Source organism: Emydura macquarii, unplaced genomic scaffold (genome assembly GCF_026122565.2).
Source record: "Emydura macquarii macquarii isolate MOO-44397 ecotype Brisbane River unplaced genomic scaffold, CSIRO-AGI_Emac_v2 contig_2636, whole genome shotgun sequence".
In the NCBI taxonomy this organism is placed as follows: Eukaryota; Metazoa; Chordata; order Testudines; family Chelidae; genus Emydura; species Emydura macquarii.
Genome location: NW_027132773.1, coordinates 2,671,537 through 2,692,450, shown reverse-complemented (window position 1 = coordinate 2,692,450; position 20,914 = coordinate 2,671,537). Strand labels below are relative to the sequence as shown.

Here is a 20,914-nt window from a genome sequence, read left to right as displayed (position 1 = left end):
TTGTCTTTTTCTCTCTCCCTGCCCCTTACATCCTATTTCCTCTCTATGCAGCTGTTATACTATAGTATATAAACTTTATGGCTAAGAAACCAGCCTCTTAGGAGGAACTATGCAGCTCTGTGACTGGATGTAAAGCGGTACATAACAGCAATACAGTTGCTGCTTCTGCAGTGACCTTAACTTCTCCACATCTGGCTTTCTTGCAGGTTTCTTGAGTTTGCATTCAAACCTCGATATTCCAAGCCAAATGGCTCTTGGAGGTACCCACCATATATAGATATGGTAGATTTCCATTGTAGTCTTTGGGGTGAGTGAGAGAAAAATACTTGGGATGCATAGAATGTTTTTCTATGTAGATCAAATAAATGAAGAAAGGTGGATTGGTTATAATGCACTGGATCAAGAGATCTTGGGTCAATTCCCAGCTCTGCTGCAGACTTCATCTGACCTTGGGCACATTGCTTAATTTCTGTGCCTTAGCTTCATATCTGTAAAACGGGGATACTACTTCCCACAGGCATGTTGTGAGGTTAAATTAATGTTTATGAAACACTCAGGTACGGTGCAGCGAGCCATAATGAAAATCTGGATAATGCACAATTAATCAGTGGTATTTTTCTGTTACATTTGATCATCCATATCAATTTTCATTTATAGTACCTACTCATTTACACATAAAAACACTAGTGTGGAAGGACAAATACAAGATAAGTAATTTTTATTGCTGCCTCTCATGCGCATGTGTAGCTAAAGGCATTACTGGGGGGCAAAGGTTCTTGAAACAAGGAAGAAATTAGACACATTTTACATAGTTTGCTACATGAAGTGAGGAAAATATCTACAATTTTCCTCCTGAAGTCTTATCAAGTTCTTCAGTGCATGCAGTAGAAACTTTACGAATACATTGCTTGGCATTAGTTTTGAAAGAATCAACTTACCTGGGGCAAAGACAATCAAGCAGTGAGGGACATTCTCTTCAGCGGCGGAATGACGTGATTATGAAGATGTTAAAAAATACATCAGCTGGAAAAGAGAGGACCACGCAACTGTTTCACAGGCCAATATCCCTAAATTTGTGAAGAAAAATACAGCTTCTACCTGCTTGTCATGGATGTGGTGGGAGAAAATGAGGCCCTGCAGCAGTTCTTTGAAGGTAAGAGTACAGTTTCTAAAGCAGCTCTACAGTTTCTGAAAGAGAAACAATTTCAGATGGCACGTGCATCTTAATAAAACACTTCTTTTAATTTGAAATTTTAGTTTGGGGAAGAAAATATGTGGAAACACTAAATATTCTGCTGTTGACACAGAAGTTCCACGTAACATGAGGCAAGAGGAAATGAGAAGTAATGACATAAGAGCACGGGAAGGATTCCTTTATGCTCTTTTTTATACAGCAGAGATAGCAATAAAGGAAACCATATCCCCAGGAGTTCCCAGTGATGAATGGCAGGAAGGAAAGTACCAGAGAATGGCTGGACCTAGTAAATGCCCAGAGCTCTTTAAGGAAATCCTTAGGATCTGGCAGTGTCCATGGAGCTTGAGAACCATTCCTCTTCACCACAGAGTGGGAGGCAAACCTTGCTCAGCATGACATTATTCTATTGAAGCTGACTGAACATCATTTTCTTGGTGTCTTTAGTTCTCTCCCTTGGACTTTTTGGGAGGCTGTAATCTGCCCTTCAACCTTGTCTAAACTTCTTGCCCAATGTCACACTGATTTCATCAACAGCCAGACCTCACTACAGTCTCTACCTTTCCTCTTCTCTGTCACTATTAATGTGTGTTTTAATGTGGCCAAATGTAAAAGTATACGTCGAGGAACAAACAACGTAGGCCATATGTACAGAATGGGGGACTCTAGCATGGGATGCAGTGATCCTGAAAAAGATTTGGGGTCGTGGATAGATAATCAGCGAAACATGAACTCCCAGTGCAAAGCTGTGGCCAGAGAGCTAATGTGATCCTTGGATGTATAAATGGGAATTTCGAGTGGGAATAGAGAGGTAATTTTACCTCTGTGTTTGGCAGAGATGTGACTGCAACTTTATACTGTGTCCGGTTCTAAGGATGAGCCATGAGAATGATTAAAGGATTAGAACACATGCCTTATAGTGATGGGCTCCATCTATGTATCTTAACGAAAAGTACTTATATGGGGAGCAAATATTTGGAAATGGACTATTCAATCTAGCAGAGAAAGGTATAACATGATCCAATGGCTGGAAGCTGAAGCTAGGCAAATTCAGACTAGAAATAAGGTGTAAATTTTTAACAGAGTAATTAACCATTGGCACAATTTACCAAGGGTCATTGTGAAATTTCTATCCCTGACAATTTCTAAATCCGGTTTGGATGTGTTTTCTAAAAGAGACACTCTAGGAATTATTTGGGGGAAGTTTTATGGCCTATGTTATACAGAAGATGAGACTAGATGATCACTGTGATTCCTTCTGGCCTTGGAATCTATGAATATTTCCATTGTTTTGTTTCTGTAATCAAATAAACCTCATTTCTCAAGCCTCCTAGCACTGAATGCAATCTGTTCAAAATGGCTGTTCAAATTTAGATGATAGACAAAAAACATGCTACTTGCTTTTTTTTCCTCACCTTGTCAATGTTTCTACTTTTAAAATGGTATGTTTTTTTAATTTGAATTGGCTGGGATTTTTTTCTCACTCCCATTACTCAGATGTAAATATTCTTGATGTGAAATGGAACCTCAATGTAACATAAAAAGCTTCATTCAACATATTAACTTACTTCTGTGTTCCCTTTTTAAGCTAAGTGGTTCATACTGTTAATGTGAATCTGAGGAAAAATATACTGAAACAGAAAGTTAACCTCTTCCTTGTCTTTGCTTTCAGAAGGATTTAATTTTGCATTAAACAAACTGGTGGGTTTCTAACAAACCTTGTACTGTACTGAATAACTGTTAGATACTTTAGCAAAATCAGGACATTAATCTGGGAAGTCTGATCTAAACTATGTCTAAGCAAGCCGAAAGTACCTTCAGATACCCTGGAAAGGTCACGTCCAAAGCAAGGATTTAGGAGAACTACAAAGCATTCACTGGCAATCATTCTGTGGCAATGATAATGCAGCAGTGGAATCTCACCCTGTGCGAATTCCAGCAGCTCTCTTAACGGGTCACACTTCTCTAACTGTAATCACTAGGAGTTTTAATCCTTTCAGTACACTGGTTGTATAGCAAGGTTTCTGGGAACTTAATGAAAGCTTTGTCTTAAAATTAACGTCGAGTAACAAAACAAAGTTTGAGAAGATGTTTCCTACACAATATTAAGTTTTGTTCTTTTAAGTAGAGTGAGTTAATAGCATACCAGTGTAATAGAAGTCTGACACACCGCAGTGCTAAGAAAAGACTGCATTTCATTTCCTGGCCATAGTCGCTTAGTATGCGTCAGGGTTACAAACAGCTTAATAACCTTGTCATATGACCAGAGTTGGTGTTCAAAGGCCACTGGCTACTTTTAAAACCACAGTTAAGGCACTGAAAGGAGCAAGTATGTTTGAAGCAGGCTGCTGGATTTTGCTTCAGTTTAGGGCAGTGTCACTTTCACTACACATGATGTCAAGCTGCTCTTCTATTCTTCATAGGTTTTCATACTGCTCACGTCACCACAGTATTTGAGATCTTTGTAGGAGTGCAGGGAGGCTACACAACTGTCACATGTTGTTTGTTCTCTCTTGCTCTCCCCAAAGGGAGAAGTGTAGGGAGTAGAGCGTCTTGTTTTGGTAGGTGTTTTTTTTTAATGGTTAAACCTACCAGTTGCTATGTATGTTAGAGAAGGCAAGGTCAAAGAAATGCACCTTGCATTTGACATGGTTTGTGATGGTCCTTAATTCCTGGGGAGTTCATTACACAGTCTGAGGCCACCCTCTGAGAAAGTCCCATCTCCATCAGACAACTTTACTTTTACTGTTGAGAGTTCTGTTGTGCCAGATGAGCTGAGTTGTTGACCACAATCTATGTCCCGGAGCTTTCGGTGATGTTTTCAATATCCTGGGCCCAGGCCGAGAAGCACTTTGAAGATAAGGACCAAGACCTTCAACTTGATTCAAAATTCTGTGGAAAGCTGGTATAGTGAGCGAAGGACAAGTCTGATGTGCTCACAGTGGCCTGTGCTGTGTTGTGTTGCTGAGGAAATGTGCTGCGGCATTTTGACTAGTTGCAGTTTCCTAAGTGCTTGAAGGTTTCATGCCCAAGCATTTCACATTGCTGTTGTCCATCCAAAAGGTGAAGAAGGCATGAATAATAGAAGTCATCTCTTCATCTGCCAGAATGGGCCAGAGGCTCCCAACCAGCCAGAGATGGAAGAAAGCATTACTCACGATGCAAAGCTGTGTCAGCGAGGAATCCAGGAGTACATGCCCCCAATCACCATTCAGGCATGTGGCCTAAAATGATGAAATCCTGAGAGGCCACACAAGGAAGCACTTAACTTTGCAGATTGTAATCACTTTCTTTGGTTTGTATGCTGCCAGCCTTGTATGGTGGTCTCTGCAGTTAGTCATAGCAACATCAGAATACTCATTTAAAAGGCTACAAAACGGCCTCTTGTGTTCAAAAGATGTGAATGCTGCATACTTCAGTGTTGATGTCTGGGATGGACTAGCAACTGAATGGATGTTTGCAGGGTTATTGCAATTCATGGGCACAAAGAAAACGGAGGTAGGAAGTTTCCTACTGCCTTAGTGTTTCTCTAAGTGTATACTGATGTTCACCGGTAGGGAAGCCAGAGTCCACTACCTTGGGAGGCGATTGCTCATGAGCAGCAGAAAAATGTATTCATATAAAAATTATAAAATAGCAATGTAACAGAAAATTATAAATAGACTATATATTCCAGTCTCCTCTTTTTGCTGTTGCCAGGGCAGACAGACTACTTGCTCTGGTCTCTCCTGGAATGTTAGGTCCGGTCTCCAAACCCTTTGTTTTTTTTATCTAAAGAAGTTCTTTTCTTGGTAGTTGGATGGCAACCTGCCCACTATCCCAGTGTTGGCTCCTGAATATGACTGAGTGCAAATCAAGGCCTTTAGTATCTGAATTAAATCACATAATTAATGGATGTTATTAAATGTGAAGCACATTCAAAACTAGCAAATGATGCAGCTATCTTATACTATTCTAATGAACAGAGATAGAAACAAGAGTAAAAATAAATTGTGTGACCTCTCTAACTACCATGGGGATTACAATAATCCTTAGTTTCTTATCAGTGCATCAGGGAAAGATGACAACTACCTTGACCCAAATTTCAACAGCTCCTTTTGTAATTTAACCTCTTTAAAAACTCCTTAGCATGGGATGCTACTCCCATGGCTCCAGATTGCCCCTGGAGGATATCTGGGAGGTAAGTGTCTACAATGACAAGCAGCCTTGCCTGTAGTTTATTCAGTGCACTCCTGCTTTGTTCCAGGTGAGAGTCTAGTAAAAATGTTTGAAATATTGTAGAAAATGTGCTACTTTTGTGCGTAATACTAGAGAAAAATTCACATAACTTTCAAATGGTTTTCAAAGAACGTTGTCAGTATATATCTAGCAGCAGCACTGATTTGCAAAAGCTGTATATGCAAATTTTGTGACTCCTGATCTTTCCATCACAATTTTTATAGTGTGATCATACTCTTAAAAGTGACACTGTGGTAATACAATTGGGGAGACGCCATGAATTATAGAACCATAGGTTAGAAAGGACCACAAGGGTCATCTAGTCTAACCTCCTGCCAAGATGAAGGATTTGTTGTATCTAAAACATTCAAGACAGCTGGCTATCCAGTCTCTCTTTGAACACCTCCAATGAAGGAAATTCCACTAGGTAGTTTGTTCCATTGTCCTACTGTTTTCACAGTTAGGAAGTTTTTCTTGGGATTTAATCTAAATCTGCTATCCTGTAATTCGAACCCATTGCCTCTTATCTTGCTCTCTGTGGTGAGAACAATTTTCTCCATCTTTTTTTGACCGTCTTTCTAGTATTTGAAGACCACTATCATGTCCCCTCCCTTTAATCTCCTTGTTTCTGAACTAAACATAGCCAGTTCCTTTTTAGCCTTTGCTCATATGGTTTGCATTCCATCCCTTTGATCATTTTTGTCTCGCCTCTGGATCCTTTCCAGTTTTTCTACATCCTTTCTACACGATGGTGACTAAAATTGGACACAGTACTTCAGCAGAGGCCTAATCCAGAGCTGAGTAGAGTGGTACTATCACCTCCCATGACTTGCATGTTGTGCCTGTGTTAATGCAACCAACATTTAATTTGCTTTTTTTGCAACAACATCGCATTGTTGACTCATGTTGAGGTTGTGAGCCGCCACCACAACTCCCAGATCCTTCTCAGCACTGCTGCTGCCAAGCCAGTTTTCCCCCATTCTGTATTTGTGTATTTAGTTTTTCTTCCCTAAGTATGCACCTTGTATTTGTCTTTGTTGAATTTCATTTTGTTGTCTATAGTCTGGTTCTCCTATTTATCAAGATCCCTTTGAATTTTAGTTCTATCCTCCAAAGTGTTTTTAGAATGTTTTTCATACCGAATTGGAATAAAAAGCCCAAAACTCAAACTTTTGCAGAACTGCCATCCTACAGTTTTTCATTTCAGAAACAAACAGGCTCCCAAATCACCTCAGCTGCCTGCATGGTAGGCAATCAGAGAACCAGGGACCTTGGAAGTCCTGGCAGCCCTACATGAAATTGACTTGATTTGTGTCCATTTCACCTTGCCCACTATTGAATAGCAGCAGTGAAACTGACCAGACTCCTGTTGTCAAGCTAAAATGAGTCAGATGAGTTTCACTGCTGCTATTAAATAGTGGGCAGTGGTGAAATGGACAAGAATTAGGTCAATTATCAGTCAGCAGGCATCTAGGGATCTTGGGTAGCTTGGAAGATTGGAAAGCCCTGAGTCCTCAGTAGCCTGCCCAGCGACACTGGCTCCACAGCTCCAAGGCTTCTGATTCAGAGAGGGCGTGGCTCCCCTTCAGTCCACAAGGGAGCTGAGTGGGGACCACTGGCTGTGCTGCAGCCCATTTGGTGGACTGTCTGGGAACTTGGGAGCTAGGGCTCCCATGGCTCCTCAGCTCCCAGGCCAGTGGTCTCCCTGGGCTGGCTGGCTCCTGAGCTGCCTTTAATTCCCAGGAACTGGGGAGTTAGCTGCCTGGGAGTCTGGAAGTCCTGGGGTCCCTGGCTCTAGGGCACTTCACATGATGGGTCTGTCCCAGAGCCATGGACCCTGGAACTCTGGCTACTGAGGAGCGAGGCAAACGAACTGGCAGGAAACAATTCAGGGATCTGTTGGCAGCCTGCCTGAGTTCCATCTGAAGTTAATCAAAACCAAACTGTTTCCACCAAACATGCCAGTTCTGATTAACTGGCAAATTCCAATGAGAAAACATTCAAATGGAATTTTCCCCACCAACTCTTGGTAATGTCCAGATCTACTTTTCTCAGTGTACAAATAAAACCGATGGCTTTTCTAAATTTAATCAGCAGTGCAAGTTCAGGGCTAGATCCTCAGCTGCTGTAAATCAGCATCGTTCCATTGGACCTGGTTCTCAACCAAGAATCTGAAGGTCAGGTTGCATTCTGGCTTACACAAAGTAAGTAGTAAAGATTCTGCAGTTGAAACTTGGTTAGGAATTCTTGAGAAGAATCCAGCTTCTTGTCCTACAGTTGTATTGGCTTCTCACTGAGTTAAAAAGTAGTACTGTGACATACTGGGCCACAATCCAGATTAGTGAGGGATTGTCACCCTGGCCTTGCAACTTTGGGTGCTTTACAGTGCTTAGTTGTAGGAGCGCCTATTAGAAATGCTCAAAAGCAACCTTCCAGCACGGAAGCCACACACTGAGTGTCTGTATATAACTGCAGTCTGCCATCTACACCCTGGCTCTCACCAGCCTTGGTTATACCACAGGGTGACCCCCAATACACACCCAGTCCTGGATCTTCCCCCAGAAATGTATGTCCTATACTGCCCAGCCCTCTTTTGGACAGTACAAATACATTAAATCTGTTGTTCCCTTAAGGGAATAATATGCCATCTTATTATATTAAAGAGTTATCCAGATACTTCAATTTAAACACACTGGAATAGAGTAAGCAGTAAAACAAGTTCATTAACTACAAAGAGAGATTTTGAGTGGGTATAAGTAATGAGGCATATAAAAGTAAGAAATGGTTACAAGAAAAATCAAGATAAAATGTTTTCTTGTATCTAATTAAGAAACTAACTTAGTTGCAAAGCAAACTTTCTCACCACACGTTTCCAGCAAGGTTACTGACCAAGCTCTTCAGGTCAGGAACCCTCCCCTAGAGTCCAATGGCTGTTTCCTTTTGTCTTCTCAGGAGCAGAGAATTAAGCGAGCAGGGAGAGAGAGTGGGGTCTCTTGGGAGTGTTTGTCCCTAGTTTCAGTTCCCCCTCTTGAAACCCATTTCCAGCTGAGACCCAGGAGACAGAGTCTATATGGAAGGGTAGTCCCTCTTGGTTTTTTTTCCACCTATTTGAATTGCCTTTGTTTTCCCTCCCTGCTTAATGACTCTGTTTACTGCTTAAATGCAATTATGGCAAGCACACATTCCTTCCTTTGTTTAGGACAGAGCTGACTTCTGCCTGGGCAGGACTGTGGAGTTTGGAATATGTGTTAACATCATACAGGAGAATCTTATAACTTCACATACAGTGTTGCCCCACAGATTTTACTGAGACAATACTGACCAGCAAATTGAGTTTTCAAATACCTTACAAGGCATACTTTATACAAAGATTATTACAATGGCATGTAGGGTCTGAACACGGGTATATTCCATCAAGTACAAACTTGGTTTTTGTCATTAACGTAAAATGATATTCCAAGCACCTATGGAGTGTGTTCCAGAGGGGTAGCCATGTTAGTCTGTATACAACTAAAACAACGAGAGTCCTGTAGCACTTTAAAGACTAACAAATTTAATTTCTGCAGGCATAAGCTTTTGTGAGCTGTAACCCACTTCGTCAGATGTAAGGAATAGAAATCACATAGGAGGTGTGTATATATATACATATCCAAGGGTAAGTAACAACAATGGGGAAGGTAGATAAAAGCAAAGTCCATTCAGTTAGAATAGTTGAGGCCTATTCACAACCATTGATTAGGAGGTGAGAATGTGTGAACAGTGACAATTACTTCTTGTAATGAGATAACCATTCCAAGTCCCAATTCAGACCCCGTTTGATTTTTTGCAGATGATTTCTAGCTCAGCAGTTTCTCGCTGAAGTCTGGTTTTGAAGTTTTTTTGTAGAAGTATGACAACTTTCAAGTCAGTGACAGAGTGTCCAGGGAGATTGAAGTGCTCTCCGACTGGTTTATGGATGTTATTTTTATGTCTGATTTATGTCCATTTATTCTTTTGCGTAATGACAGTCTGGTTTGGCCAATGTACACGGCAGAGGGGCATTGCTGGCACATGATGGCATATATTACATTAGTAGATGTGCAGGTGAATATGGAGTGTATGTGTGCGCATGCGCGCTCCATTTTTAGGTCTCTCCAGATCCATGCTATGTTTCTAGATTGCTGCAAGGGTGGAGAGTTACAGACATTTTAACACACGTTTTGCTAGGCACAATATTTCAGTCTTCACAGATGGAAATAAAGTGCAATTTCTACTTGGATGAGAGATTGGAAAATGAAAAAAACAGAAGGATGAATGAGACAAATCTTTCCTCTAAATAGGAAAGTCTTATTTGGGGAGATTAGAAAAGGGAGATACCAAGTTCGCTTGGTGTTAAAATACATCAAGGGTAAAGTAAGTCCGGGAACAGGCACCATCAAGACTTTTGACTGTCCATTTAAATGTTCGTGTTTAACCTGTGTGCTGAAGTGGTTTTAAAAGTGTTTTGCTGTGTGTGTTAATGATGCCCACTAGGTTTTGCTTTTTAAAATTTTACTGAGGTGAAAGAGGGAATGTTGATCACACCCCTTCAACGACTCAATCTCTTCCCTTATTGCCTGTTGTACTGAGGACAGTGAAGCTGGGGTTCTGTAGCAAAGAGCGGTAGCTCCATTTTGATGATGAGTGCATGATCCCTAAATGCACATTTCTTAAATTGCTCTGTGATCACAGAACATAGGTGTAGTGGGAAGTTGTGCTGCAGGTAGGTGCTGACAGTCACATAGAAGGAAGATGCAGATTTGAGTGCTGTTTGCAGTTAAATGATGTCCAAAGTTAGTAGCAGAGAGTTATCTCAGACTGAGCAGACAAAAAATAGAGCAAAATGGAATTTACTGGCATAGCCATTTACACATGCAGATGTCTAAGGGTGTTGTCTATGCAGTCTTACTTATAGTATATTATGAAACCAGAGAGGCCACAAAGTACTTTAAAAAGCAAGACTGTTTATCTTTCTAGGGAGTTTCAGCTGACTTTTGAAAAAGTCCTCATTAATGCTATAGACTTTATCATCATAAAATCCATTTATAGTCTTCAGTTACCAAGCAACGAAGGACAAAGTACTGAACCTTCCCCCTCGTTACTAAATTCTGGGTGTTAGTGTTCAGATCTTGTAAGGAAGTAACCGGAAGACAGCACCTAACATCAGATTTCTAATATTTTGTTTCTGTTCTTTTAAGAAGTTTAAACCAACTGAAAGGAAAATGGATTTTACGATCAGTGTTTCAAAACCAGTTTGACAGCCCGAATGTAGTAAGTGGAGCAGCATATTAGAACACCTGACTTCCCACGTAGTTCCTTTATACCGATCCCAGCAAGCAGAAGACTATGAAATTAAATAGTCTTCAATAACTGCATTTTTCAGGGTGCAAAGTATGGACCTACATATGCCTACCTCACATTTATGTTTCATTGAATGATATATGTATGGCTGGTTCTCAAAGCGTGATGTGAAGAAAACTTTTCATGTCTAGAGCTGCTCTGTCACATCTCACTACTGCTTCCACTCTGCTCACTGCTTTCTACATTTCCCATCCCTTCTCTCATACTGTGGCAAGATTTGCACATGAAAGTGAGGCCCTTTTATCATCGGCAGGAGGGTTTTGTCTGAAGGCATGGGTGATGTGGTTGTGGGCCACAGCATTCTGCATGTGCTGGACACTGGAGTATTAGGGTTTGGGGACTGAATGCCAAGCTTTCTTTATTTTTAATTGAAGGGCAAGATGTGCATGGAGCCCTGGAGAATGCTATGGTGGATACAAGTATGTTGGAAGAATTAATTGGCAGTGACTTGGAATTTGGAGCCTTGTAAGTATTAGCAACAATGAGCACGGAACTTGTTAGGACATTTTTCCATTGCTACAAACTGAATACAGCAATCACACCTGAAGTCCAATTCAAATCTGTGTTCTACAGAAAGTAACTTGATTAAACAGGAGCCCATATCCTTTCTTGAAACTATATAAAATGGCTTGAAAAAAGAGCAGGAGATGCTAATTGAAATATGATTGTCTAAAAAGGTACAGTAGGGTTAAAGGAGTGGACAATACTGAAGGATAGGCTCATTGATAACTTTCACATTAGTTGTTGTGGTAAAACTTAAAGGTGTCAAGCAAAGTATTACTCTCCCTTTTTTGTGGATCAGAACTGATGCTTCCATGCTAATGTCCCTTTCAGAACTAAGAAACTATTGTTTGATCTCTTTAAAAAATAACTTGTAAATTACAATGATAACTGTCCAACGGGGCATAATCAAGGACGACTTACTTACACGAATCCATCAGCCCTTAAAACACAGATAATTCACCCTAACTGCTAGATTGTCATTAAATACAAAATGTTGTTATTAAAAGCCTGAAACCTGCCAACACCGGGATAAAGAATGTTGGGGTTGGGGTGGAAGTAAAACCCCACGCCATTTCTCATTCTGGACATATGCATCCACTGCACAGATTTACAGTGAGCTAACTAGGCTATTACTGACCCATTTTCATTCATAAATTATGGCTAAACTTCATCTCAGTTCACAGGCATAGAAAAAATAAGAATATAACGAATGCTTTACTTAAATACCTGTGATCTTAGTTTTTAGTATCACTAAACATATAGAAAGAACCAGATTATTAAACCTCCTTTAAAACAACTTTAAAAGGAGACTTCACTTCTCATGGTCATATTGTCTTGCCAGTTAACAGGTTAAACAGAAAAAATATACTACTATATATCTACTACTACTATGTATTATATGTATATAGTATTATACATATGTAGATAACTATTGTATAATTATGTAATTCTAAGATATATATGTATGTGCAAGAAGAGATAATTTGTTAAAATTAAAATGTATTTTTGAGGTTTAACTGATTTTTAACTATAATGAGGTGTAGTAACATTTTATTAATTATTGGATTAATATTTTAATAATTGTAAAATTTCTATAGCTAAAATCACAATTCTCTGCACTGCAGCATACAAAACAGAAAAGAATAAAATCTTATGGAGAAATCCATATAAATCCACATAAAGAGCCCTGTATTTTAAAATATAGGTAAAAAAAAATGTATATAGTTCTGTTAAAAAGAAAAGTATATTAATAGAACTTTCCGTGATTATTATTATTTTTTTTTAAATTAAGGTACTCATATAATTAAGAAGGAGCAAGGATGCAACACTAATACAACAGACATGCATGGTGTAGTGAATATACAAAATAGCCCAAATAAGTTTTTGGAATTACATTTTTAAATGACCCTTTGGAACAATTCATACTGTACTTCAGGCACAAATGCAGCATAGAATCTCATTGATTTGCTATTAATGCCTCATATGTTTTTTAAATTGTAAGTGCTACGGAATACATCAGCTGCATGAAATACATTGTCTGCTATGGAATAAATTTTTCTCTCCTCTTGCACAGTGAAGCTGAAGAAATATGTGGTTCCTCCCCACCTTTTTTCATAGTAAAGGCTAAAAGTGAAGGGTGAATGAAAGTAAAATGTTGAATTTTTGTTTCCCAAGTGGGCACTTACTGAATGTACCAAGTTTGTGATTCAAATTCATTTTAAACATTTTTTTCTTAAAACACAAAATAATTAAAACAATAATACCTTTTTCATTAGATCATATCTGACTTCATGGTATTTTTCCAGCATGCCTCTAAGTTTCCTTTAAATTTCAGAGACCTAACACTTTCTCTAGTAGTGTATAAAAATACATTGTAGGACTTTCATTGGAAATATTTTAATTTAAAACAGATACCAGGTGGGTACCTGAGGCAGTGTTTGAAACCAGGAAACATGCATACAGTATTTGGAAGGGAAGTTGAGGGCTTTTATAGATTCAATTCAAATTTTACAAGGCAAATCAGTTTCCTAACACTAGTTTGTTAAGAGTTAGAAAACAACGTTTAAAACAGTAGACAGTGTTTGAAAACTCTAGAAATGTCTCCTTACTCTGAAGAAAACCTCACACGTTATTCATATACTAAATCCTCAAATGACATTCACCAAGTCAAATTGGCCCCAAATGTAAGTTTTATAAATGTTACATTTTACAAAACCAAGAGCAATAGAATGGTGAAATGGACTGCAAACAAAAGTGAAACTGACTTGTCTTTCACATGGTGCAAACTAAGACATACAAAATTAAACAGTATAAATAGTAGAAAGTCAAGTATGTCACTGAAACTCTATTGTAATCACCAGAAGTGTTTGCAGCGTAAGGAAGGGCATTTTTGTTTTAATATTTTTAACTTGATAGCATCCCTTTTAATAATTGCTTTTTATTTAACCTCATAGCAGGGCAGCATGTGTTGTACAAGCAAACAGTGCTCCCCAAAAAAGTTCTTTTGTCATTAGCTTTCTTTGATTATTCTTTTAATCTGTCTGTTATAAATCCTAAGCATCAATCTCTCAGGCAGTGTTTCAAAGCAGACCTTGAAGCTGAAATTTATAAAAGAGCCTAAGGGAGTTAAGCACCCAACTCGGACTCTATTTCCATTTCCATCTGGATTTAACAATTCCTACCTTTAACTGAGAGCTTCTACCAGTATTAGGGTAAGGATCGGATTATTACATAAGAAATTCCCTGACTTGGGCTCCTTTCAAAGTCCCAGCTTGAGTATATGTGTGAGGGCTGCCTCTTGGCCAATACCAGGAATTGAACCAAGCTACCTCCAGTCTCTGCAGCTTGAAATGAAGAGCCAACCTCTCAAGCTGAGAGCTGTAACAGACCGATACCCACTATTGACTGGGCACGCAGGAGAAACTGGTTTTGCAAGTGCGCTATGAGACTGGCAAACTGCATTGAGATGGGTGGCTTCTTTCCTAAAATCTGACACAGAGCCAGCTATCCCTAAGGGAAGCAGTCCCCCGCAACCTGTTATGTAGCAGTCCCTTGAAAACTGTTATGAACTTGAAATAAAACTATGAGGAAACCAAAAAACAACTTCAATAAAATAAAAGCTTATGTGACTAAAAGGAAACGCTCCCTCAGTGGTAACCTTTAAAATCACAAAGCTCAGCGAAGAACTCATCAGACATTAGACTTTCTGGCAGTGCTCTACAAATGGAGATGTTAAAACATAATTCCCTTCTGCTTATCTACGGTGTCCGTCTAGGAGGAGGTTATAGATCCCAGGGCACTCTTTTTCGTTCCAAGCCAGCGTTTCTCTATCAAGGCTGTGATGTCCAAGACGTTCTGAGTCCTTGCCGAGTGCATAATTGTTTCTTTGTTTCCCTACAGTCATTGTGCTTAACTCATCACTTTCGTAAAGCACTCTTACTGGGAAACCTGGAGTTTAAAAGGTGCTGCACCAAACAGAATTAGAGCAGAAATTGACTCTCGTATTGAGTGTTAGTGATTGTTGGAGGTCAAGGTTATCTGTGGAGAGAGAGGGGCACCTAATTATCTATTAACAGAACATTTACTGTGAGATTAGCCATTTATTTATATAGCTTTGTGTCAGGCCAGGAAGATGTGAACATTGTGACCCTGGCAACAGTGGTGTTACTTTATAGGCTATTTTAGTGGAGTGGGATGCCAGAGACTGGCCTAACAAAAACACAATTTGTAATTTATTTTAGTTGTTGTTTATTCAGATTTCTAAAATGCAACCATAGGCACCAAGACTGCTCTGGGCAGCTACCACATCCATTAAACAAAGTGGGAGTGGGGTTTAACACATGGTATGAATAGCTTGTCTTAAATGAAAAAAAGCCTTTTGTGGTTTTGCCTCAGCAGGGCTGTGTGTATTAAATTTTTTTTTTTTTTTTTAAACTAGCAATCTGCTGTACTCCCAGTCATTTTGGGATTTAGCTGTGAAAAATAGAAATCTTGGACCCCTGGTAAGGTCTTCCAAACTGAGCTGGAAAATTACATGAGGATGAAAAATGAGTCAAAATAGACTGCCCAAGTCTTGCCTGGAAACCCTAGCCTGAACTCCTCCTTTCCAATTCTAATTTCAATTTTAATCAGACAAATGCAAATTAATCCCCCTCCATTGTGTCCCATGTCCCCTCTGCTCCACTATTCACTCCTTGCGTCTCTTAATTTCCACAGTGCTGAAGTTCTGGAGGCAAAACAAAGGCCAAAACAAATTGTCTATAGCTGATACATCCTACTGATGAAGATATTGGTCATCTCCCATCCAGAGTCAAGAGAGAATGGGAGTTTTAAAGGCTTTGGGTCCATGTGGGTCCTTTAAGGCTACTGGGTCCATGTGTTGTGAATTACTCATGTGGTTGGAGGTACTTAAAGAGATTGGCTTATGGTCATTTTACATTTCTTTTCAGAATGCGCTATAAATATCTTTTTCATCTCCAGGCAAAGCCAGTTACCAGAGTCCCCACCAGATTCGGGATCAGAACCTTGTTCGCCACCACAGCTGAAGGGTGGGTTGCGCGAGTTCCAATCTTACTGTCCTATTAGGGTTCTTTCTATTCTCTATGTGATTGAAATGTTTCATGTTATTTCTTGCAGTTTTACATTATGATACTTCAGGGTCCAGTGGATTGCGGCCTTCTCTTTCATTCCCTTCTGCGGGGGCACCTGATAAATTTCCTTGTCGGTACCCTGAGAGTTTTTCCGACATGAGCACCAATGGACATCTCTGCAGTGTTCTCCAAGACTGTTGTCTGAAGTCAGATAGTGCCGTGCCTCCCTGGAATACTTCTACATCCTCCAGCTGTTTGGGTTTAAATTATTCCTACCTTCAGCCAAGAACTTGTCATAGTTCTGGGTAAGGTATAATTCTATTACACAGGAAGTAAGGCAGATACAGAAAAGGGAACGTGGCAGCTGCCCTTAAGAGCAATATGATTTAAGACTGGAAAGAACCACGTGTAGAAAAATAACTGTGAGTGCAAGTTTCTCCACATGGTGGCTCTCTTTAGACATTTTTGGGATACTTATCGGCTATTGTTCTTTGAGCACCGTATTTTAAAGATTAAAAGTCAGATTAAAACCAAAAGCGATTAAAGTCAATAAAAAGCCACAAGATTAGAAAGATATTGTAAGCTAATGAGTAGCTGGGATGGCCCAAAATATCTGTGGTATTTTACAATATACACGAGGGATTTTATTTTAGTGCGTTAACATTCTGACATAAGGCATGAGAAAAATGAGCTTCTCTTGCTCATGTGATAAAACAGAATACTTCACTTATTTACTTAATATAGTCTTCAGCCACCAAACTGTGGTGGATGCTTACTAATAAAACCAATAGAGATTAAGGCAAAACACCTTGCCCCCAGTGCCTAATCAGACTATTTTGTCAGGCAAAGGGAAAAGCTAACCATCGCTCTGGTTGTGGAGTGGAACCTATTTTGGCCTAAAACACTCTCCCCTGCACACACGTTTTGGTGGAAAATAAAATGTCTCAAGGATCCATATAGTGGCAGATCCTCCAGCCCTATCTCTTTCGCCCTGTGGAACTAGACTCCATGCTGCACAAGAGATGCAAACACCCTGCAAGGGCTCTCCATCATATCCCCTCCTCCATATATAGCAGAACCACTGCAAATGGCTTTTTTCCTTATCTATGGAGGAGGAAACGGAGTTTGCCCCTGACTGACTAAAACCATTCAAGAATAAGGCTGGAATTTTAGTACAATTGGTCCGAAACTAATACAATCTCTGGTGTGCTGTATGTGTAAACACCTTCCTTTAAGAAAGGCAAATTCCTTAGTCACATGGACGCCAGTATTTACGACTCAAAAGCACTAGCCACTTAATTCAGTGAAAATAGAATCAGAACACAAGTGAAAATTCTGTTAGAAATGAGGTACTTGGGTGTTATCTTATAGCTTTAGTTACTCTGTTGTATTCAGGTATAACATCAAATGAATAATGTAAGATGTATTTTTTTAAAGTATTTCCCTGGTATCTGCTAAAAAGAGAAAGCACTCACAGTTGTTGGAAGATGCCACTGATTCTCCACCATGGACTAACAACTCCAGGCAGGGTAAGTATATCACACTACTGACCGCTAGGAAATTTGGCAGTCTGGTTATTGCTGGCTCAGAAAAGATAACAGTATTAAACCTGATAGCGCGGGACAGGCTCCTTGAAGCCATTTTCTTCACTCTGAGTTCCTCACTTCTGAAAAATCTATTTTGAAGGTTATGGATGAACTTTAAATTTTCAGATTTGCTGAGCACGCTCTTCAGCCAATAGGCTCTGTCTTTCTTTCATGGATGAGCCTATGGAACATAGGGATTCTGTACTCTGTTCACCTATTCGACACAAAGTTGACTAGGGCATGGAAACCATTTTGGGTCATCTTAACAGGGGATTAATGTGGAGGTCAGAGAATGCATTTCAGCTTCACTCACCATCTGATTTGACAGTTCCTTTTCTTCTGTAAAATGTATCCATATCTGGGTTTGATAAAAGAGCTTTATTGGGTATTTCCCCCTCCCCCCCCAACATTAATGCAGTTCAGGGTTTTATCAAGATAAAAATGCTGAGTCTATACTTGGTCACATGTACCAAAAGATTTGTTGGGCTTCGACAAGAATGGATCAGTTTTGGCATGGGAGGTTGTATGTGACTGAATGGTTAGCTCATAATGAACAATTTATCTGATGAATTCAAGCCTCTTTTTCTGCTAACAGAATATCAGTGAGAAGCTTGTATTTGGCTGTGACACTCTTCATACATTTCCCAGACCTGAAGAAGACCTCTGTATAGCTTGAAAGCATATCTCTCTCACCAGCAGAAGTTGGTCTGATAAAAGATATTACGTCACCCACCTTGTGTCTTTGATATCCTAGGACTGACATGGCTACAACAACAGTGCATAATGAGAAGCTTGTCACTTCTTCAGACTTATAAGTTATTTGAAAGTATTAGATCAATTTTTGTAGGGTTTCTTTTCTCAGCTGGTATGTGGATTGATCAGAAACCTTTCTCTAAGGGCTGGTTCACACTGACCGCATGATTCGGTGGCAGTCGACGGGAGTTATGCAAACTACACAGAGTAGTTTGCGTAACTGACATCGACTGCTCAGCTTCCCTTCTGCGCGCTGTTCACACTGCGCTGAGTCGACGGGCACAGCATTCCTGTTGACTCAGCGCTACACTACTTGAGGGGGTGGCCTTACTTCCTGATCAATTGAGCGGGTCTCACTCACCGCTCAATCAATCCTGAAAGATCGATCTGGCGACGGCGATTCAGTATCTGTTGTTTGAGCTGTGTTGGTTAATTGTGATTGGTCAGATGGGTCACATGGTATTGCTACTGTTCCTGATGGAATGGATAAACAAGCAGCTGGCTGTGGATGCTTGCATGTGTGAATTTAAAACGCTGGGTTTTAATAATGGTTATACAGCTTTGAAATTTGCTCTGTGTGAACATTTATGTCTGTAAAATGCAGTGGCCCAACATTAGTGGAATGTGAACACACAAGGGGCTCAAACATGGCAGAAGGAAATTAGTTTAAAAATCGAAATGAGTAACCAGAGAACATTGTTTGCAGTATTCACCCAGCTGTCTGTCAGAAACACAGTTATTACAGCTAGGGGCTCTGAGCTGCAATTATTTCAACGGTGCTGTGCTCTTTTTATCACACCATGCTGCCTCAGGCCACATAAGGATTCTCAGATTGCTTGCTCGCTATAGTGTACTCTATATTCCTGACTGCACTCCATTTATTTGTCTCCTGCATGAAGTGCTCCACATCCTTCATGAAATGTGTAGTATCTCAAGCATCAGCGCTGACCCTGATATAATCAGCAGTCTGGGATGTTTCTCATTATAAAGGATTAAACAGTGATTGGCCAACCGGCTTGAATGACTGAACGTTGCTATTTTTGAAAGGGTGCTTCATGCTATTGAATTAAATACTTGTTAGTTTGGACTGGGGTGGATTGTTTTATTTTAAGCTCATCACAGGGGAGCAGTAATTGATAATTCTGGTATTCTTTCTTTGTTAGATCTTGTCGCAAAATGATCATTTCAAATAGTAAAATGCTTAGCTGGCGCATGATTTTTTTTGCCATGTAAAAGTTGTGTATCTTTTTTGGTAGAAGACTTAACAACAGTGCTACCCGAGTGATATTTTGCAGGGTGTGAAAGATTAAAAAACCCAAACTGCTCTGTGACAGTAAAATAAGGCAGCAAAATATTTTTTGAATAGCTACAAAAGAAAAAAAACATTTTTTCATATACGGGTCCCTTCTGCAGTGTTGCTGGCTAACTAGCCCTGGCATGTAGCAAATGAACTGTCGCTTTTGTCTCTTTACAGTGACAGTAAAAGACTCTGCCACTGAAGTGCAAGACTATGACAGTGATGAACAGAATGTGGTTGCTGTGGACAAATGTTACCAGGCTCCAACGTGGCAGCCGTATCAAACTTCTCACTGGAGTGGCTTATTTAACTGTAATTACGAAAAACTGTAAGCACAGATGTTCACACTTGGATTTCTTTATTTTTGTTTGTTTGCACTGAGCGGCAGAAATAAATGGTACGTGTAGGATTCAGAATGAAATTGGATGGGGTGAAATGTGACAGTCAGAGGTGAGGATGAAATTGCAGAGAGATCTGATGACCAGATTTTAAGGAATCACTGAATGTTCATGCCAAACATTCTGCCGTTCTTTCAAAACAACAGATGGACTCTAAATCAGGTGGATTCAGGCATGAGGGCACTTCCAAGCTAACTTAAATCTATTTGATTTTTTTCTCCTTTAGACAAAATAGATTGGAACAAGTAACTATTGTACATACTGCACATTGCCTTCCGATGGCTTAAAAAGACCCTCTTAAAATAGTTACCTTTATTACTTTGTCATTGCTGTATGGGCTTTCATAACCTATGCTACAAGGTTTTAATATTGTGCACCTCCCTTATGTTTGCCTGTATATAGACACAGTTGTGAAACAGAAGTTTGCAGCAGCAACAACAAAAGGAAGAAAAACAACCCTCCCAACGTTAACACACCACTGTGGGAAAAGTCATTCCAAGTACAATCCCACTCTCCATCCCCCGATTTTCTGTGTTCTAGTATTTGTCCAGAGAACTTTTTTAACAGAGATCCTTCCATTTTGGCTTGTTTATCCCCCAGGGTTGAAGTAAGCAATTAGTTACTGGGTGCAGAAGAGAAGCCTTTTAAGTAATAGAGTTTATTTTGTACATTCCTCCAGCTCAAGCCTCCTACACCCTCTAACCAGTCAACCAACCAACCAAACAAAACACCACTTGGCAAAAAGCACACTCTCCAAAAAAAGGTTAAGGTGCACCATTTTCAGCCCTGAACACAGTCTCCTATCTATGCATGGACAGCACAGTAGCAGCAGTACAATTTTTTTTATGCAGTCCCGCACGACCCCACCCTGAAGAGACTGTCTTAAGGGTGAGCCATTAGTGCAATGTCTCTGCCTTTCAAACTTTGGTGCCTTTGCTGAGAAAGCCAACAAGCCTCCCAGTTGGCTTGGAGAGATGTTTGTGATCTGGATACCTCTC

The 20,914-nt window shown here is 39.9% G+C and overlaps 1 protein-coding gene across 1 annotated transcript in view; it reads left to right on the top strand.

Annotated features, from left to right (window-relative positions):
- Positions 1 to 1,107: 1,107 nt before the first annotated feature.
- MYRFL (myelin regulatory factor like) overlaps positions 1,108 to 20,914 on the top strand; it is a 65,733-nt gene continuing 45,926 nt past the window's right edge. Inside the window, exons 1-6 of the mRNA XM_067564031.1 lie at positions 1,108 to 1,153; positions 11,164 to 11,254; positions 15,773 to 15,840; positions 15,929 to 16,187; positions 17,320 to 17,411; positions 19,696 to 19,846. Of these exons, the coding sequence (XP_067420132.1) occupies positions 1,108 to 1,153; positions 11,164 to 11,254; positions 15,773 to 15,840; positions 15,929 to 16,187; positions 17,320 to 17,411; positions 19,696 to 19,846 (707 nt within the window). The remainder of the gene's footprint in view (positions 1,154 to 11,163; positions 11,255 to 15,772; positions 15,841 to 15,928; positions 16,188 to 17,319; positions 17,412 to 19,695; positions 19,847 to 20,914) is intronic.